At 39.3% G+C, this 19,440-nt stretch overlaps 4 protein-coding genes across 7 annotated transcripts; 2 read left to right on the top strand and 2 right to left on the bottom strand.

Annotated features, from left to right (window-relative positions):
- The first annotated feature begins 709 nt into the window (after positions 1–709).
- On the top strand, positions 710–2,996 carry LOC116188276 (60S ribosomal protein L18a-like protein). Of its 4 annotated transcripts, none has more exons than XM_031517524.1 (5): positions 710–1,781; positions 1,880–1,984; positions 2,141–2,270; positions 2,358–2,475; positions 2,589–2,996. In XM_031517524.1, exons 2-5 carry the CDS (start codon positions 1,888–1,890, stop codon positions 2,646–2,648), a joined length of 405 nt encoding a protein of 134 aa, XP_031373384.1. In that variant the 5' UTR covers positions 710–1,781; positions 1,880–1,887; the 3' UTR covers positions 2,649–2,996. The 4 variants fall into 4 exon arrangements, with proteins under 4 accessions (XP_031373384.1, XP_031373380.1, XP_031373383.1 ...); XM_031517520.1 differs by having other exon boundaries at positions 710–1,036; XM_031517523.1 differs by having other exon boundaries at positions 711–936.
- Positions 2,997–3,581: 585 nt separating this feature from the next.
- On the bottom strand, positions 3,582–7,162 carry LOC116188275 (uncharacterized membrane protein C776.05). Its single transcript, XM_031517519.1, has 8 exons — positions 6,851–7,162; positions 6,640–6,759; positions 5,974–6,031; positions 5,774–5,874; positions 5,162–5,257; positions 4,987–5,080; positions 4,628–4,865; positions 3,582–4,248 (listed from the first exon to the last, which is right to left on the bottom strand). The coding sequence occupies exons 1-8, from the start codon at positions 7,157–7,159 to the stop codon at positions 3,882–3,884; spliced, it is 1,383 nt and encodes a 460-aa protein (XP_031373379.1). The 5' UTR covers positions 7,160–7,162; the 3' UTR covers positions 3,582–3,881.
- Positions 7,163–9,811: 2,649 nt separating this feature from the next.
- LOC116188303 (vacuolar protein sorting-associated protein 2 homolog 1) lies at positions 9,812–12,787 on the top strand. Its single transcript, XM_031517568.1, has 5 exons — positions 9,812–10,087; positions 10,654–10,784; positions 11,231–11,335; positions 11,564–11,824; positions 12,427–12,787. The coding sequence occupies exons 1-5, from the start codon at positions 10,051–10,053 to the stop codon at positions 12,562–12,564; spliced, it is 672 nt and encodes a 223-aa protein (XP_031373428.1). The 5' UTR covers positions 9,812–10,050; the 3' UTR covers positions 12,565–12,787.
- A 333-nt stretch (positions 12,788–13,120) lies between these two features.
- LOC116188304 (RING-H2 finger protein ATL39-like) lies at positions 13,121–13,881 on the bottom strand. The gene has a single exon (XM_031517569.1). It carries the CDS (start codon positions 13,782–13,784, stop codon positions 13,230–13,232), a length of 555 nt encoding a protein of 184 aa, XP_031373429.1. The 5' UTR covers positions 13,785–13,881; the 3' UTR covers positions 13,121–13,229.
- Between the last annotated feature and the right edge of the window lie 5,559 nt (positions 13,882–19,440).

Here is a 19,440-nt window from a genome sequence, read left to right on the forward strand (position 1 = left end):
TTTGGTCGGTTATGGTTATCCTCTCCATTCGCGTCGCCTTCTGTCTTACCGGTCAAACCTTTAACTCAGATCAGAAGCAACTGTGAATGAATGGTCGATATTTCCATGCGCCGGGTGCATGCTCCCACTCAGATATGGAAGATTAGATTAGATTAGATTAGATTTGATCCATCCCTTTGCTAGGAACCGCGCAAAAGCTTGACAAAGAAGAGTCCTAACTCCTAATCCAGCAAAAGAAAGTGTCCTAACTCCTAAGGCTAATGTCGTGCATAATTGGGTAAAATCTACCTGAAAATTAACCAGATGACCGTCACGAGGGATGCTCGTGAGCTCTCCACTCCATGGACATCTCAGAATGAACAGTCTCAACTCGAGGCTCCGAAACCTTGCTGCTCTAGGACTCATTCGAGTACGGTAGAAGGATATTAAAAAAAAAAAACTGAAACCCATGATATCGCATGATCTAATTATGTCATAACGGACCGAATCGGCCCGGTAGTAAAGGCCATTTAGTTTCGGCCCAGAATAAGAGGGTCCAAATTTGACTATATGGAAAGAATATGTGCTTTTGGCAACGGCAATGGAATTCCGATCCACCTTACCAACATTTTGCACAAGATGAAATTGAAATTCCATTTCCAACCGCCAGCCCCTTTAGGGGATAAATTATTAAATAAATAAAAATTGACGAATAAATCATTTTCTGGCCATGATTGGAAGAAAAGACACACAGAGGGAGTCAATTCTTCATTCAGCTCTCAAATTTTTTAATGCTTGATGATTGAGAAGAACCATTTTAATTTTAATTTGGTTTGGTTTTGCTTGACATGTAAAACACTCATTCCCCTTCCAATCCCAAAAAACCATCCCTTTTCTTGGCTCTTTCTTATTCTTTCCATCCCCCAATCATCAGAAGGGGAACCAGACCAATCCCAGGTTCATCGCCAGGGCTGTTCTCGCCTTCGATTCATTTTTCTGCTTTGCTTGTCCCATGATTGTTGTTACTTTCTGCGAGTTACTGCATGTTTGCATAAAGGTAGTTTGTTTTGGGTTAACCAGTCATGAATGGATTCTGGGATTCTGCAACCACCGGTTGTGATGTTCAGGCACACTGTTTTGTAAAGTTTTGGCACGTCAGTGTCGAGCTGCATAGGGTGTGGGGATTCCTGTCGACACACCGGGGTTGGTATCGGGCCCGTTTTGTTTACTGAAGTCCATGATGAACTTATCCAATTTGATCGTGTTGACGTTGTCTGGATTGCATTCTGTTCTGGATTTGCTCTCCGTAACCTCTTGTCGGGTTCAAGCATGTTCTCATGTCAGAGATGAATGGGACTGGATTCCGGGAAAAGAATGGACATCTATTAATGGAACCTTTTAGCAGGATAAGAGCATTGCTGAGAAGTAACATATGGACTGTCTGTACAAAAACGTGTTCTATTGTTTTGTACAAGTCTGCCTTTATATGTCCCTCTATAGCTGCGAGGTTGTCATTTCTCCATGTCAACAGCAACCTGCAACTGGTTAGGCACAAAATCGAGCTAGCTTCAATCAGTCCTGTCCGTGAATTTGCTCTTGCCTCCGTTATTTTATCATTCTAGAAATGGATCTACGTTAGCCTCTAGGGGTTTCCCGGCATATTAATTTTCCATTTGATTAATTTAAAAACTCGATTAGGTGGACTTGCAGAACTCTTAGCTTGATCAGCTGTAAATCCCGTAATTGTGCGACTTCTATTCCATTTCGAAGTTGGTGTTGCGGAAATCTGCAGCCGTGTCCCTGTGCGGTCACCAACTTCTGCATCCTACATCTTATTTAATGTTCGTGAACGATATATTTCATTATTTCCCAACTAAAAGATATCATTCTTGATTCACAGACACAACAATGGATGAGACAGAGGGCCTGAAAAATGGGCGCGAGATGGGAAGAACTGCTTCCGAGAAGCTCTTACGGCCATCAGCTCGGAATTTGGTATTCAAAGGTAGTGACAAGCACCGAACTCCAATAAGAACTTTTGAGATGAAAGTTTTCACTTAGTTTTCGTGCTGGCGAACCTGTTTTCGTTTCATCCACTCAGTCTCATATCCGCTACATGTTCTCGTATATGAAATGGACTTGTTTGGTGTGTGAGAAACAGGGCAAGCAACAGATGCAACCGACAGCGAGAAGATGAAGTACATGCTCATCAAAGACCCCGAAGACTACCAACTCGGGGGCATCTATGATAAGCCCCTCCCTTGTTTTGGGTGTGGAGTCGGGTGGTTCTCGTAAGTACCCTATTGATCTAAGTCTTTCCTATTCTAAAATTGTACAAGAAGCGTAAATCGAAGGTAAGATCTTTCTGCTGCTCTCAGGTTTCTTCTTGGCTTCCTATGCCCGTTTATGTGGTACTATGCCACAGTCCTCTATTTCGGGAACTACTACCGCAAGGATCCTCGCGAAAGAGCAGGCCTCGCTGCATCTGCTATTGCTGTACTCACTCTCTCTATCTGTCTTCATTCCACCCATCAAACATTTTCATGAAAGTTCATCGAGAACGATAGCATGAAAATGCAGGCTGAGCTAGTTCAGGTTCATTTTTGCAGGCAATGGTCTACTCCATCCTCCTGCTGGTCATAATAGCAGTATTCATGCTCCGAAGCTAACTTCAGGTCGAAACAGCGAGAATGAAATGCAGAAATTCACGTTCTCTTGTAGATATTGCTTTCTCCATGGCAAAATGCAGGAAGTAAGCTCTGTTACAGATTCAACCGAGAACCGAATACGTACTGCACAGTTTTTCAGTAAATATTAGTCCGGAAACAGAAGATATCATATAATGTGGCCAGAGTATATGTAACGTCGTCATTTGGTCGTAGGAAGACGGGGATATAATTATTGTTTTTTCAAGTGGTGAACATAAATAATTGCAGATCGATGTTTCGGTGAGAATCAAATCACTGTATATTCCTTACAAAAAGATGAGACTCAGATTCGTCAGTTTCTTTTTGGCACATATGGCGGATTACAATGACATATTTCGATTTCTTGCTCAAATCATTGCTATAAGGCGAACATATGTTCCAATGACGTCCATTTGAATTCCTTCATGCCATCCCGATCAATCGCCGTGGGGTGTTACGCAGTGTGAAAGTGATGATAATGCTTGCAGCATCATGAACAGATCTTTCCTCGGTTCAAATGCGCTACAAGTATATCGAGATCTTCCACTTGCATAACACAGAGAGCGAGAGTACCCAAGAAGCTATTACTTCATGAAAAACCTTTATTTGTAGAAACTACAAGCTCCCGATTTTGTTGACGAGAAATCACCAACCCCAGGGAGTTGTTCACTTGCATAACAGAGGAAGTTGTTAGCCTTTTTTCCGAGCATTTATTCGGTTTAGTACTCTTCACGGAAGTAACAGTGTACGCTAAGTTCGACCAAAGACTATATACACACTTTGTATGTGGTGTCCTGCACACTTTGTATGTGGTGTTCGCAGGACGAAAACATGATAACAGAGTTCTAAGATATGAATATAGACGGGCAAATTGATCTTTGGTGATCGAATTCAGGTATATTCCTCAGTAGAAGATAAGATCATGCATCAATTTTTGGCATATATGATGTATCGCACCAACCACATTTGCTGTAAAACTGTTGCCTGTACTACAAGTCCCAGTCTTCGATCCGAATTACCTCCAGGGTGTTAGCAAAAAAGCAAACAAGGTCATACAAGTCTATGATAAGCAAAACAAATCTAAACTTGTACACATTTCCCAATTAAACAAATGAACACCACTGATTTCGTAAAATCGTAAAACTAACCATGAAAGCAAGCAATCAGTAATACACCAATCAATTGAATAGTGTTGAAATTTGAGTAACAACTGCGCTATGACTCATCCCCCTCAGACGAATTCTCTACCTTGGTCGGGCTATCGCTCTCTGTGGGCTGGTCCTGCTGGGGCTGGGCTGCTGCTGTGCCCCTTTCAGACTTGAGCTTCTCTTTGAGGATGACCTGCCTCGGCATCACATCTAGGAGGAAGCTTGCACCATTCCACACAGTTGCAGACACTTTGAGTATCTGAAAAACGACCGATAGTCTGTACGACAAGAAGATTGGGACTGTGAGCGCCATGGTAGCCACAGAGAATATCGCCTGGAGGACGATGAACATGAGCATTCGATTTTGGTCCCCAAGTATGCCGCTCAGTCGCCACCATATGTTATTGGCTTTTTGCGCTTTCTTGGAGAGTTCCCTGCCAACAAAAGAAGGAAAAGAAGAGAAGTTGAAAATACTTCTTTAGTTTATTGGGCTCTATGAATGTCCAAAAGAACCTTCGAATTATACAAATAATTTTTTTCCTACTTAATAAGATCCAAGACTCCTACTAAGACCGCAAAAAATCTATGGTCCATATTGTTCTATGGAACGACAATATAGACTGGAAGATAGGGAAATTTTACGTCATGGAATTGCAAATGGTACCAAATACTCAATGTGATCACTACACTAACAGGTTGACTGGAAAAGGCCCTTTAATTCTGGCTTGTAAGCGCCCTTGAACAGGACACAGACAACCTCCAATGAATTAAAAGACGAGTGGAATTGACACCATTTATAACAATCGAGAGTACCTGTAAGAAGTCATTACTTCAGGATCTCTCAACAGCCTCTGTCGACGCAGGACATTGACTATGAGAAAATAGAGGATCTGCCAGAGTGTGTAAACGAATAAGGGAACCAAAAACAGCCAAGTCCAGAGATACGACTTGTCCTCTACATAAGGCCAAGAAACTCTCTTGGCCGTTCCCTCTGGGTGCATTGCAGCAAAGGTGGTAGGATTCCACCATCTTATCGTGAAAAACACCAACCCTGCAATAAAATATTACTAAGAAAATTATAGAAGAATGCATGATATAGAAAATCCTCATGAGCTTGAATAACTTTATATTTGAAAGTCAAAACTTTGTTTACTTGGGCGGATCAAACTCACCAGGTAAAAGATGAATAAGGACACTGATGATTTTATCTACAGAGCTGAATACCAAGCTACAACGCCAAATGATTAATGCCCAAGCCAAAGGCCCCTGAAAAGCATTCAGTAGACCTAAGAGGGAGGACTTGTATCAGTCTGAAAAATAGACTAAATTTAAAGGTTAATTGCTCACCTCTGCAAAAGAGAAGCAGATCATGAAAAGCTTTTCATTTTTCGGGTATAGAAGAAGATCAACCAAGAAGATGGTGTTGGCATAGTAGCAGAAATCCTGTTGAAATAATACCAGGGTATCAATCCTTACTTGTCATGCAACTGCAATATGATGGGTATATAAAGGGAATTGATACACTGAAACAGATCCTGGGAGAGTTGAAATCAGAAACAAAGTAGAGACAAATAGTGAGGTAAGCAATGACAGAGATAATTTGTGGAAGACATAAGCTTCAATTACTCCAACATATTAGTTTCCGATTGGTCAGATTTTACTTAATCCACATCAATTTTCTCCCGAATCCTTTCACCAAGTTTTAAATGACTTCCACATCACAAAAAAGTACAATTAACATAATCCCAAAAGCACCAGAATGTCCAATTTTCTAATGCATCGCACGATGCAACGTCTGTTAACTTGCCTCTTGACCCGCAAAATAGATCAGAGTGAATGAGCATTGCCCATAACAACTTGATACACTATTCACTATGAGAACCCAAGTTGGACCTAAATCAAGCCGAACAGACACAGCAACCATAACGGTAACTTCTCTCAGGAAATGTCAGGGCTTACCAGGAGATAGTAATGCCACTTCTTGAACCGGTAGTATATCCATCGAAGGGGGACAAAAGTGACGTAGAAAAAACAATATACGTAAGGAATGTCTTGCGGTCCTGAACAAAAAACCCGAGGGAACAATCGTGAAATCCAAACCACAAGTATGCTCAAATCCATCTCCATGAGACAAAAAAGAAAAGAAAAGCTCAACTTACTGGCTCCCAAGAGGAAGCAGAACCCCCCAGACCCGAGAACACCAAAAAAATGAGTTATCTGAAAAACCAAGACAAAGTGAAATTAGGATCTTACTAACTACCAATCAGAGATAATTGATCACAAGACTTCTCAGCACCCTGCAGGCTATCTGCTAAATTCATAGCAACTGCCTTCCAACACATTACTCATTAATCTCAAGAGAGCCAAAGCATATCCACCGAACAGAAGTATGAACTAGTCAATATGAGGAAATCTTCCATGACTCGATTAAACCGATCACATTGCATGCTGTGCTGGTAAAAACACCGTGGGCCTCAAGAACAAAACTCGGGTCCCACTCTGGTTCCAAGAATACCATTCCATGGCAATCCTTATGTTCTAGGACCACCCATACTTTATACTCCCTGACATCATAATTGGAAGAGATGGATTGACTGTGGCATTTAACAAGATCCACTGGTTGTCCTTCCCAGCGGCGCAATCTTCACGTGTTACAATCAATACCCAGGGAAGTGCCAATCATTGAAACACGACACAACATTAAGGTTCCCTCTCGAGCCTCAGCTCTCAACCACACCGAACCAAATGAGAAGCTCCACAAGACAGGCTTCTCCTTCCTCATGCAGCAGCTCTTGAAAAAGGAAAGGCAGAAAGAAAAGGCTTGCCTTGTTAATGAATCTCTCGTGCTCTTCAGCCTGCTTGGCGATCTTAACGGCCTGCTTGGAGAGGATCTGCTTGGTCTGATTGGCCTGCTTCGATATAATCTCCTTGGTTTTGGCAACCCTCTACACAAAAGGGAAGGACACCCATCTCAGGAAACGGAATCAATCCCACGAAAGTCGAAAGCTTTCGAAGAAACAGACACGAATTTTCTACCTTGGATCGATCCTGTATGCCCTGCTTCACTGTCTGGGATGAATCATCGCTCGCCTCCTCCGTTGGGTCTCTGCCGTTGTCCATCGCCGCCTCTGGGTTATCGGGGAGAGCAGAGAAGAAGCAAGCAAGAAGTGATGGATTCCCGGGTCGCTCTTCTTCCGAGTATTGTATGATGAGAGAAAGGGAGAGAGACAGAGAAAGAGAGGGGTGGAGGGAAGTATCAGCTCTATACAATGGCAATAGCAGGCCTCTAGTTTCTTCTTCTTCTTCGTCATGTACACAAAAAATTATATACAGAAAAATTAACATATCGTTCTTCTTTTGGACCAATTTCAGAAGAAAGATTTTATTTGACTGCGACTTGATAGACAATATAACATAATACAACATTATTTTATAACAATAAGTATAATATAAAAAAAATAAAAATTGGTACCTTAACAAAAGGCTCGGGCACGGGGCCGCCAGTCGAATGGTGCGAGTACTTGTAAAACCCAAGTTTGAGTCACTGTGGTGTTATGGAGGAGCAGGGGTGGCAATTCATGTCGTGTCGTGTTTAAACGGGTTCGTGTCATCGAAGTCATAATCCGTATACGACACGATTATTAAACGGGTCAGGTTTTGGAAACCCATACACGACACGTTTATATCTGTGTCAATCCGTTTAGACACGTTTAAACCCGTTTATCGAAACGTGTCATAATAGGTACACGTATACATGACACGATTATAAATGTTATCAGGACACGTTAACCCAACTTGTGTATCCAATCAACTCAGTTACTCGGATACATTAACACGACATGTTTATCCGATTAACTCGTTTACCCGAACACGTTAACACGACATGTGTTGGATTGGGTGAAAGAAAGGAAATTAGGTTAGGGACTTAGGAAGTTAGAATTACATGAGGATATTTTGGTAAATCCAAACGAGTTAACGGGTTAAATGATTATAGTAACACGATTAAACATGTTTAAATAAACAGATTTAATCGTGTATAATCGGGTTACACGGGTTCAACCCGATAAGACACGCTTATTAACCGTGTTTAAACGGGTTGGATCCGTTTAGACCGATTATAAAAAATGTCCAACTCAAACCCGTTTAATTCCGTGTCGTGTTATCGTGTCGTGTGAAATATTGCCAGCCCTATGCAGGAGCATAAGTTCGCCTTCATGGCTTGCATAGTTGGGCTTGCATGGAGTTCACGTGTGCCGTGAGAACTGGTGCGACGAAGACGAAGCCGGGATGCCTGACAAAAGAAAAGGAAAAGAAATAATTCTTAGAACTTTTTTTTCTTGAGTGGGAGAGGGTGCGAAGGATTTGGAGGAACGACATATTGACGTCCACATCTTGGTTTTCAAACATTTGCTTCCGTGTACGCGGCTGTCGATAATAGGTGCCAAATCTAGCATTCATTTGTTTGTTCGTGCCACTCCCATGACCACGACCTTGTTCATCCCAACTTAGTTTATTTATTATTTCCTTTTCCTTTTTCCTTTCTTTTCTTGTTTATTATAAAGTTATAAACTATATTTTATTTTGCCTTTGAATTTGAGACCATTACTAATTTAATGATTGAAGGTTTTGATTGTAGCAATTCGGTCGCACCCGAGCTGGATGGTAGGAAGTAGGAACTTCCTAATCGGTCTCGAGGGATTTATCGTTCTAGACGTCGACAAATTGTACCATTTCAATCGGTTATTCATGCAGAGGTTCTTTACTAATGGTATCATTTTCAATAGTTCATATTTTTGATAAAAAAAAATTTGAACTTCTCCGAATATGAAAACTAGTATTGATCTTAGATTTAGTATATGTCAACCAACTTATCTTATACATGATTCGAGTAAGAATTTCTCACTTTGGATTTGAATTAATACAAAATGGGAACTTCTCCGGTCTCTTTACGGAATTGTCCTTTCCTCGCTTTTATCGGCCTATAACTTTACCTACCTAGGGCTGGGCCTAACTTTTCCTCGGACCTAAGTGATTGTGCCGAGCCCAACAATTCGAGTGCCAAAGGGAGGCCTAGCCCATTGACGGCAATGAGAAAGTACGCTGGAAAGAGCAAATCTTTAGTCTTCCCATTTTACCCTCAGAAGTTTGCCAATGAACCACTTTACCTCCTCAAGTCCATCTATCGTCAATTTCGAGCCCCGTAGGTCCTAGTCTAGGACAACCTTGGACACTGAACCTCACATTCACAATGCGTATCTTCCCCATCCATATAAAGATTTTGACAACCATTTTTTCACCAAGTGCAATATCTTTTAAATATCAACAATTATTTAGTTCATAAAAAGACTTGTTGTTTTACTCTAGTGATTTCTCATTTTTAGTCTAAACATATCCACAAAATCAATCAATGGAATGGAAGTTCTATGCTAGGCACTTGGAATTTGGATAGTATCAAAAGTCATATCATGTAAAATATGGTTCTATTGAGAGAAAATGAATTTTTTTTCTAGTTGAACTTAAAAATGTCAAAGAACGTAACTAAAAATAATTAACTTATTTATTAAGATTTCTATATATATATATATATACACATAAAGAATCTCATATATATATATATATAGATATAATACTTAAATAAAAAGCTAATTGAAATGATAAGATAAACATCACTTAATTTTTTGATGTAAGTATTATTCCATCAAATTGGAAAAAAAAAGGAGATAATTTTAATGTAATACTCTTTTCAATTCATAAAAGTGATACTTGAAAAGAAGATGGAGGAAAGCATGAAATATCCATTCAATTCCATCTCATTCCTTTCGATTTCGATGTACCAAACACAACCAAATAATTCTTGTAGTGTAATAAAAAAAAACTTCAGGAGCTAATTGGTTAACATAGAAACATTAGGAGCGCAAAGTGGTCAAGGAACAAAAATTTGGGCCGAAAATAAAGTTTTCCCGAATGCAAATGATATTCTGCCAGATTACTTTTCTCATCGAAGGGATGGTTCCTTGGTGATTCCCATTCCTTAACCACTACACTATCTTCTGTTATGGCTGTTAATGCCGCGTAAAGGACATCCCCAATCAAGTTGTAATCGGGGAAGAAGACCCGTATAAGAATTCGGCTCTGAACGAAGATCAGAGACCCAATTTTCAGGTCAGACGCACGATTTTCATCGATTTCGATTTCTGGGTCTTGGTGTGCTTCCTATCATCCATTCAAGAAGCAGCATGAGTTTCATATTCGGCAAGCGGAAGACACCCGCAGGTTCGATCTTCACCCCCATTTACGATGGTCTCTGTTCTTTTTATATGATTCGGTCCTGGGGAAAAAAAAAAATCGGTTCTTGATTTAGTTGTTTGGACTTGCTGATGGATTAGCTGGGGAAAGAGATCATCTTTGTTCATGGGGTTGGTTTTGGAGGTTTTGGGGTTTCATTTAGCACTGGAAGGCAGCAGTCAACGGTTTGTTTCGACTTCCTGGGGACGATCATATGACATCTGTGTGTATTCGGTGTCGGGGATTTATCCATGTTTGAGGTTGTTCCCTGTAATTCTGGATCATAACTAGTGAAATACTATGGTCAAATTGATAGGACCTAGGATCGTTGGCATGCTCGCGATCATATTGGTAGACAATTCCACTTTATTGATGGTCGTATCAGTTCCTCACTACACGAAATAGTAAGGATCACATGCTGCTGAGAAGTATATGTCATGATCTATAGTAAGAAGGTGCACCGGAGCTGTGACTTTTGCTGCTTCTCTACTTTCCATCGAGATACTTTTTTTTAGTATGGACTTAGTTATTATTGCATGAACTGTCCTTTGCAGAGCTCCTTCGGGAGAATAAGAGGATGCTGGACAAGTCCATAAGGGAAATTGAGCGGGAGAGGCAAGGTCTCCAAGCTCAAGAGAAGAAGCTCATTGCAGAGATTAAGAAAAGTGCCAAGCAAGGGCAGATGGTATGATTTCTATCAGGCTGCACTGATTGTTTATCACTTTATCTTGCGTTACTGTCAGCTGATGATTTTGAGGCTTAGATACATTTTACTTATTCCCTTTTCAAGTTGGTATCCATCAGTTCCTTCGATCTCATGAGAGGAATCATATGAGCTCATCATTGACCTTTTATTAAGTGTATGTGATTGCACTTGCTCCAATTGGAGTGGTTTAAGCTATATCATATTATATCTTCTATGGAAACTGGATTGTTTTCTCATGATCCTCTGGAATATCTTGCGTAAGTGGGTTGGGCCCTACAGAATTGTTTCCACTATCATCGAGTTTATGGTTCATCCCGGAGCTCTGCTTTTTCTACTGTGGGCGGGCTTACTTCAGAAATTTTCTGATCCTATGCTTACCCTGATGTCTTATCTGATTGGATGTGTTTTCTTAATTTTCTACTCAGGGTGCTGTAAGAGTGATGGCAAAAGATCTTATTCGAACACGCCATCAGATTGAAAAGTTTTACAAGCTCAAATCTCAGCTTCAGGGCGTGTCTCTTAGAATTCAGGTACTTCCAATTCTGGGTTATTTTGATCCTTCGCTCCATAATGAAAGTCTTAGATTTTGCTTCTCTTTGACAAGCACTTTGTAGCTCACTGATTTTGATGATTTTCCTTCCAAGTTTATCGTATTGTTTGTACTATGGATCTGTAGGATTATACTCTTTTTGGCCATTGTAGATTCTCTCCTTTTACTCTTTCTACCTGTAAATTTATATGTAAAACAATCTTTTCAGACCCTGAAATCTACCCAAGCCATGGGGGAGGCAATGAAGGGGGTCACAAAGGCCATGGGTCAAATGAACCGGCAGATGAACTTACCATCACTTCAGAAGATCATGCAAGAATTCGAGAGGCAGAATGAGAGGATGGAAATGGTGACTGAGGTGATGGGAGATGCCATTGACGATGCTCTTGAGGGAGATGAGGAAGAGGAGGAAACTGAAGATTTAGTGAACCAGGTCCTTGATGAGATTGGAATTGACGTAAACCAAGAGGTATTTGCTCGCTCAAGTCTTTGAATCTCCACTTTCGCCCTCTTTCCTTGGTATTGCTCTTTGAACTGGAATAGATTTTCATAGTATGAGATACCCAACTGAGACCGGATTTTCGAGCAAGATAGGATAGCATTCCAAGAACTTTAATGACCAGAGCATCCTAATGAGTAAGTAATAAGAGAGATTTGGATGAAAAATCTGAAAATTTGGAGTGACTGAGATTATATCCTTGTCGGTCTAGCAAAGGGCAATGTGAGGGGGAGAGGTTCAATCTAAGCTCATGGAGAAGTGTGTCAACTTCGTGAGGCAAGTCCATGACCTTGTCATGGCCATGCTAGCCCTGCACTAGGCCAATTTCAGCCTCTCCAAGCCCAGATTTGGCCATCTTTGGTGGTCTGAACTGGATCTTGGTTGCTTTGTATCCCCGATTATTAAATCCATGCCATGAAAAACGATCCAGAAAATGCATTCTTTTAGCTTAACCCTCTGACTAATCATTTTATATTTTTTTAGTTTTATCTTTTCTCCCACTTTCAAAAGAATAAAGCATAAGTACATCCGTCTTCTTATATGGTGGCTGATCTCTTGTGTGCGATGCGCAGCTTGTGAATGCGCCCTCTGGGGCCGTCGCCACTCCCGCTGCGAAAGGTAAAGTGGCCCAAGCAGAAACCATGAGCAATGATGACGGCGGAATAGATAGCGAGTTGCAGGCGAGGTTAGACAACTTGCGGAAGATGTAGTTTCATGCTTTTGTACATAAATATATGCCTATGTAACCTCTGGTTGGTAAAACCTCAAATTTGGATTTACATCTACATTATTCGATAACCATTGTGATTTTATATGAGGTTTGGAACGAGGAGCTTCTTTTTTTTCTTTTTTTTTGTGTGTAAAACACTATTGTTGGATGAATCTGTAGCTTGAATTTCTGATTTTGGTTCAGAAATTTTTTACTTTTCTATACATCTTCTGATGGACTAATCAAATAATGTTCTACTTTCTTAGACATATACCCTTCATTGGGTCTTCTGCGATGAGCATTCCTTTACTTATGGCACTAAAACCCGATTGATAGCATGAACCCCTTAAGGGTTGTTGGATCATGCTGCGTCCTATGCTTATCTAATAGTCTGCAAGGATTCACGAATATTTCGTCAACTGGACTGGAGAACTTTTCGCGATGACATAGTCGATTTCGCATATCATGTTTTCGCCAGTCTGTCTGTTGTTTCCTTGTAATTGCCGTTGCGTTTCTTATCAGTCTTCCAACAAATGGAAAGAAAACAAGAGAAAAGAGAACGAACGGCAAACAACTAACCGGATGCTGTGGAATTTTGCGCTGTCAGAATTATACGAGAATACAATACAGACAAAAATGGAAAATGGAAGAGAACAGTCTGAGAACTCAAAATGTCATGGCGATGGAGCGTGGCAACAACCCTTCCCGGGAGTTCTCCGGCGAGTTTGCAGGTTCCCGCAACCCGCGGGACAGTGGAGGGACTGCCGGAGCACGGCAGAGCGGGCAGTCCGAGTGAGAGTAAAGCCACATATCTATACATGAGACATGGAATGTGTGCTTGCACCGTGGCAAACGCCGGATCTCTTCCCCATCCTCCACCACCGACAGGCACACCGCACACTCTAGCTCGCCGTTCTCCTGTGCCGCCTCCTTCTTGTACTTGAAGCTCGAGAGGAGGTTCCGACCGGGGTGCTCAAAGCTCTGGGAACCGCCCGTGAGCTCCACGAACCGTGGGCCGGCCTGGGCTGAGGCAGACGAGCGATGGGTGCACCACTTGATTATGATGAGGTTGTACACTGCCAGAACCACTGCAGCAGTCCCCACCACAACGAGGCCGTAATAGAGCATGGGGAGGTTGGACTTGTGAGGCAATGAAGGCGATGGCGGTGGCGGCGGGAGGGGCGCAGGCAAGCCGTAGGGGCTCACGGGACTGTCTATCATAGGAGAGGGAGACAGGAAGGAGATTGAAATTTGAGTGTATGTGGGATAAGCACGGAAGAAGAAGAAAAAGAAGAAGAAGAGAACTATTTTCTTTCTTTTTCGAATGTCTTCTCATATGATAATTATTATTATTAGTTAATGATAAAGAATTATTTTTCAAGGAAAAAGAAATAAATAATTATTTTCTTTCGATAAGATCACAATATGTCCACAGCTTATTACATAAGGCTAATTTATAATCGGTGATAACTTTGGCTACAAAATACTTTTAATATGGATCACGAATCTCTTTACTACAGGTAAAGTCTGTTTACTAAAAGTTCAATTAATCATATTTTTGTGGATAATAATGGGGAGTTATTGATAAATATAAGTAGTAAATTATGTGGAAGCCGTGGTGTGTATGGACTTGGGGAGGATTGGAAAAGGAAAGGGGGACTTGGAGTGATATGAACGAGGAAGGGCCGAAGGAATAAGGACAAGGCAAATTGTACAATCACTAGACAATGAGCAAAGGACTTGCCCCTGCCCGGCTAGAAAATGATTGCATCCTAGATTGAGACTTGTCCAATCTGTATTTCGAAAAATTATCGAGTGATCTTAAAACATACAAATGGGCGTTTCTTTTTACTAAGGTTCGATGTGGAACCGATAAGACTGCATGAAGGACGGATCATCGTCTCCCCGAATTTCATTTTCTGTTTGCTGGATGTGATTGGATAATACTGTCCAATATGGTAGTTTAATCATCTAGCGGACCTAACAGTTGGTGACAGCCTAAGTCAAACAACTTAACTTTTTCTATCCAGATTTATGAAGACAGCGCACATTTGATCTCACTCACTGCTTAATAATGTGGTCATATCGATCGTACGTCTCCCCTATTGATGATAAGAGATGATGATCGATGCTTCGACATGATTGGTTCGTAGAGCGGGAGTTTCATCACGCCCTATTATATTGAAGTTATATATTTATATTTCACAAATGAAATTTCGATCGATTTTTGTGTTGTAACAGTACTATACGATCAGAAGAATTATTTTATTTTCAGTTCCTAGAAATTTGTATCTTACATTAGCAAAGACACGCAACATAGATTGATCATCAACCTGCTGCCGGGAAAACAGAGGTGCTGCCCGTTTCGAGCTCTAAACGAAGTAAGGATTAATGAACATCCCTCGACTTCCCCCATTCAGCCTCTTCACCGAGGTGTAAACTGCCAATTCTGTTGGCTGTATACACTACGCAGAAGCTTCAACATCGCTCGCCAAAGTTAGTATATGAAGCACGGATTAATTAATATGACTCCTCCATTGGTAGTTAAGCTTTGGGTGTTCCGACCGGGCCTGCACATGCTTGGTCGACCGGTGTTTGGTGTTTGTAGCTAGGCAGAACTGGAACGGAGATGGTTCAGAACTCGACCGTGTGATCTTGTCCGTGCTATATGTATTTAAGATTGGATCGGTGAGTACTGTGTTTCACCCTGTTTTTGCATCCCTCCTCTCATTGTTAGCTTCCCTGCATACCTAGTGATCACCTTGATCCAGTCCGGGCCATGGAAACTGATCTGTGGCATGTACCTTGGGGTTGCATAACTAATCACATGGAACGAGAAAATTATCAACCAGCCTAAGTTTATAGGCCAGGTCGATTGCTTGCATCCACAACTCGGAATCGTAAACTGGTCTTATTAGGTAAGAACTCGCGGTGGATGTCATGCCGGGCCTTGATATCTATGATTAAATGACGTTAGCCACTGTAAAGTTTATAGCCCAGGTCTACCGGACAACTCTCCTATATATGTCAGCTTGTCCAAGCCCACTCAACGCTCGAGGGCCCTTAGAAGTGTGATTTGTATGAACTATCAAGATACATGTATACTACTCTGAAACGCGTACATTGTTTGGAAAAAAAAAAGTGCATTACACGGGATAGCACTTGAACTTGTGTTCTCTCCGTATAGGTTCGTATTGATTACTACATACCTACCATTAATGGTTTAAGAGAGAGAAAGTATCAAGTTAAAGAGATAAAATACAATAGAGAGTGGAACTATCATTTAGGGTTAAGAGAGAAAAAAATGTAATTTTAGAAAGAGAAAGTGGAACAGAAAGCGCAACTACCATTTAGGGTTCACGAAAGAGAAATGATCGTGTAAGAAAGAGAGAGGGAAACTACTATTTAGGATTTATGAGAGAAAGTGTCATATTAGAGAGATAATGTGAAATATATATTGAAACTACCATTTATTGTTTATAATGTAAGAGAGAGAATGTAACTATCATTTTGGGTTTATGAGAGAAAAAATAATATGTTAGAGAGAACAAGTTGAATAGAGAGCACAATTAATATTTAGCGTTTATGAGAGAGAGTTATATAAGAAAGAGAATCAAATTACCATTTAGAGTTTAGGAAAAAGTAGTGTTATGAATATGTAACATGACACTTTCTCTCTTCTAAACTCCAAATAGTAGTTGCACCCTCTGTAGCACTTTCTATCTCTAACATAACATTTTCTATTTCATAAATTTTAAATGGTAGTTTCACGTTTTATTCGATTTTCTCTTTCTAATACGACACTTTCTCTCACATAAACCTTAAATAGTAGTTTCGCTCTCTTCTTAACTCTCTCTCTCTTAAACCTTACATACTAGTCATGCTTTCTATTTTACTTTTTCCCTCTAATATGACACTTTCTCTCTCTTAAATCACATATGGTAGTTTTTTTTCTTCATTCTACTTTCTTTCTCTAACATGACACTTTCTCCCTCATAAAATATAAATGATAATTTCGCTCTCTCTTGCACGACATTTTCTCTCTCCTAAACTCTAAATGATGGTTGCGTTCTCTATTATACTTTCTCTCTTTAACATGACATTTTCTCTCGCCTATACCCTTTATAGTAGTCCTGTCATCTATTCCACTTTTTCTTTCTAATATAACACTCTCTCTCTCCCCTAAACTCAAAATAATAATTGTCCTGTCTATTCCATTTTTCTCTAACACGACACTTTTTCTATATATGAAACGGCCTCTATAATCCATATATATTTTGCTATAATATATTACTAGATCAAAAACCCACACTTCGCTCGGGAATATTTATTTTTATTATTTTTTTATGGTTTATTAAATGTAACTTCATTTGATTTAGCATCATATATTATCAAATATATCAATCATTTGTGGGGTTGAATATTATGAGGGAGTTATCCAGATGATCATGCGCAATGAATCAACCTGGAACAGGATGGCATGTCCCTGAAAGTGAACCTAATAAGAGAAACCAGTAAGCAACATGCGGAAAAAAAGAAAAAAAAAAGTATCTTGAATAGGAAGGTGAGTGGTTGTAGTACAATTACATGAACAACAGTAGACGAATCAGGAATAGAGTTCCCAAGACCCAAAACTGGGTCGATCCTTCTAAATTCTTGAGGTCGAAATCTAACCCCGATTACGTCCAACTCTAATTGAGCTGAATGAGACAATTTCATTAAACAATCATGCGGTATAATATATACAAGTCGTATGCTACTGTGATAAGGAAAAATCCTAGAAATTAAGTACTATATGACGGGCCGCACATGTGTGTGAGTAAGAAGTATTGGTGGCAACAAGTTTTCATTTAATATAATTTAAATCTATATATATAAAACATATAAAATTGATATCGTGAATGGACATATAAGAAATACTAAGAATGACAGAAAAATCGTTTTCACTTTTTCCAACCACATTATCAATGTCATTCTACACATATTGTACATATAAATGCAAAGAAAAAACTTACTTTTTCATAAAAGATTATGTACAAAGGTGGAGAATTTTCTATAGAGTAAAGAATTTAATATAATTAAAGTGACGAGTTATAAATCTAATAACTAATATGAATAATGACAAATGAATTCTTAATGTTTATAAAATTAATGACAAACATTTGGACTTCCATAATAAAATCAATTGAAGAGGTAGACTTGTGGATTTCTCTAATAGTGTGGTGCCATATATTTCCGCCATTTGTCGATTTTATTAGAAACATTTTAGGTAGGCGTGAGTACCTCCAGTTGAAGGTCTCGGACTTGCTCGTAGCTATGGAGGACAAGCAAGCATCTATCCTGATGGCCATGAAGGAAGTAAGTAAGTTGTTGATTTTTTAGTAAGTTTGATCTAAATCTTCTTGCAGATCAAGTTACCGATTATTTTTTAACTCTTTACTGTTGGTTTCCAGCTCCCGGGATTCGGTGATGGGTTGTGAGGAGTTTATGCTGGAGATTATGATGGTTTGCTTGGCTTTGGGAGCGTTCTTTGCCTGTTTGCTTGGCATGAACCTCCAATCTCATGTACTTGCTATCGTGGCCTGCTACTATTGTGGATCTCGTGCGTTGCACGGGAAAAATGTTACATGATATACATTTTTGTAATTGATTAAAAATCATAATAATTTACCTACTATCAATAAAAAAATATATTGTTAAATATATGGATAATGGTAATTTATATTGAAGAATAAGATATGAAAAAACTATATTGAAGAAATATAAGAAGACATCCTTCTAATGTGCATACGTAACAACATTTTTTTATTATGAATTTTGACGTGATATATACATAAAATTAGAGAATCTAAAAGTTTCACAAAATTCCATCTAGCAATCCAAACATTCCAGACATATTAGACGTACATAAGTGACGAAAAGAAAAACAAATAGTTGAAAAACTCACATTCATGTCTCATGATAAACGTATTTTTTGAAAAATTCACCTACAATTTTAATATGTATCAAGAAAAAAAATTCAAATCACAATGTATTACATGCATATGGAATGAAATTTAATGAAAAAGAATTCTTTTCGTAAGAATTTAGGTAGACATACATGAAAAATAAAAGAGAAAAATTGAGATTGATTTATCATAGTTTTCATACTTTCGAGATCGAGAATTCAAAGTGAGACGATAATAAGCAAAAAATTTAATCTATCTTGTGATAGACATACTTTTTGAGAGCTTGTAAACGTATTCTTGAGAGTTGAATAGGCCACTTTACGTGAATGGTGGTTTTTATTTATAACATATTATACAAAATCTAGGAAGAATATAATCTGATATGGTTTTTGAAAATTGCTTCATAAATCTATAAAGATGATGATTCATTTATGAATTATAATCTCTCATTAAAGATAAATATATTTTAGAGTATATCGTAGATAAGACATTTATAATTTCTAAAAATTCATTAGAAATAATTTTTTTTAAAAAAAATACTCAAAATTTTGAAATAATTCCATTTATAAATCAAGCGAGGCATCTGGTCAGGCCCCACATTGAGTATTGATCAAAGGGCCTTTTCTAGTCAACCTGTCAGTGTACTGTTCACATTGACTATTTGGTACCATTTGCAATCCATGACATATGATTTCCCTATCTTCTAGTCTATTTTGTCGGTCCAGAGAAATATATGGACCATAGATTTTTTGCAATCTCACTATCTTGATACATTTGGGCTTGGATCTGCGAGTACTGTGTTTTACCCGGTTTCCGCATCCCTTCGTTGTTAGCTACCCGACATACTTAACGATCACACCTTGATCCTAGCCGGGGCATGGATACTTAATCTGTGGCATGTACTTTGGGGTTGCAAAACTAACCACATG

The sequence above is a fragment of the Punica granatum genome, chromosome 8, assembly GCF_007655135.1.
Source record: "Punica granatum isolate Tunisia-2019 chromosome 8, ASM765513v2, whole genome shotgun sequence".
NCBI lineage: Eukaryota > Viridiplantae > Streptophyta > Magnoliopsida > Myrtales > Lythraceae > Punica > Punica granatum.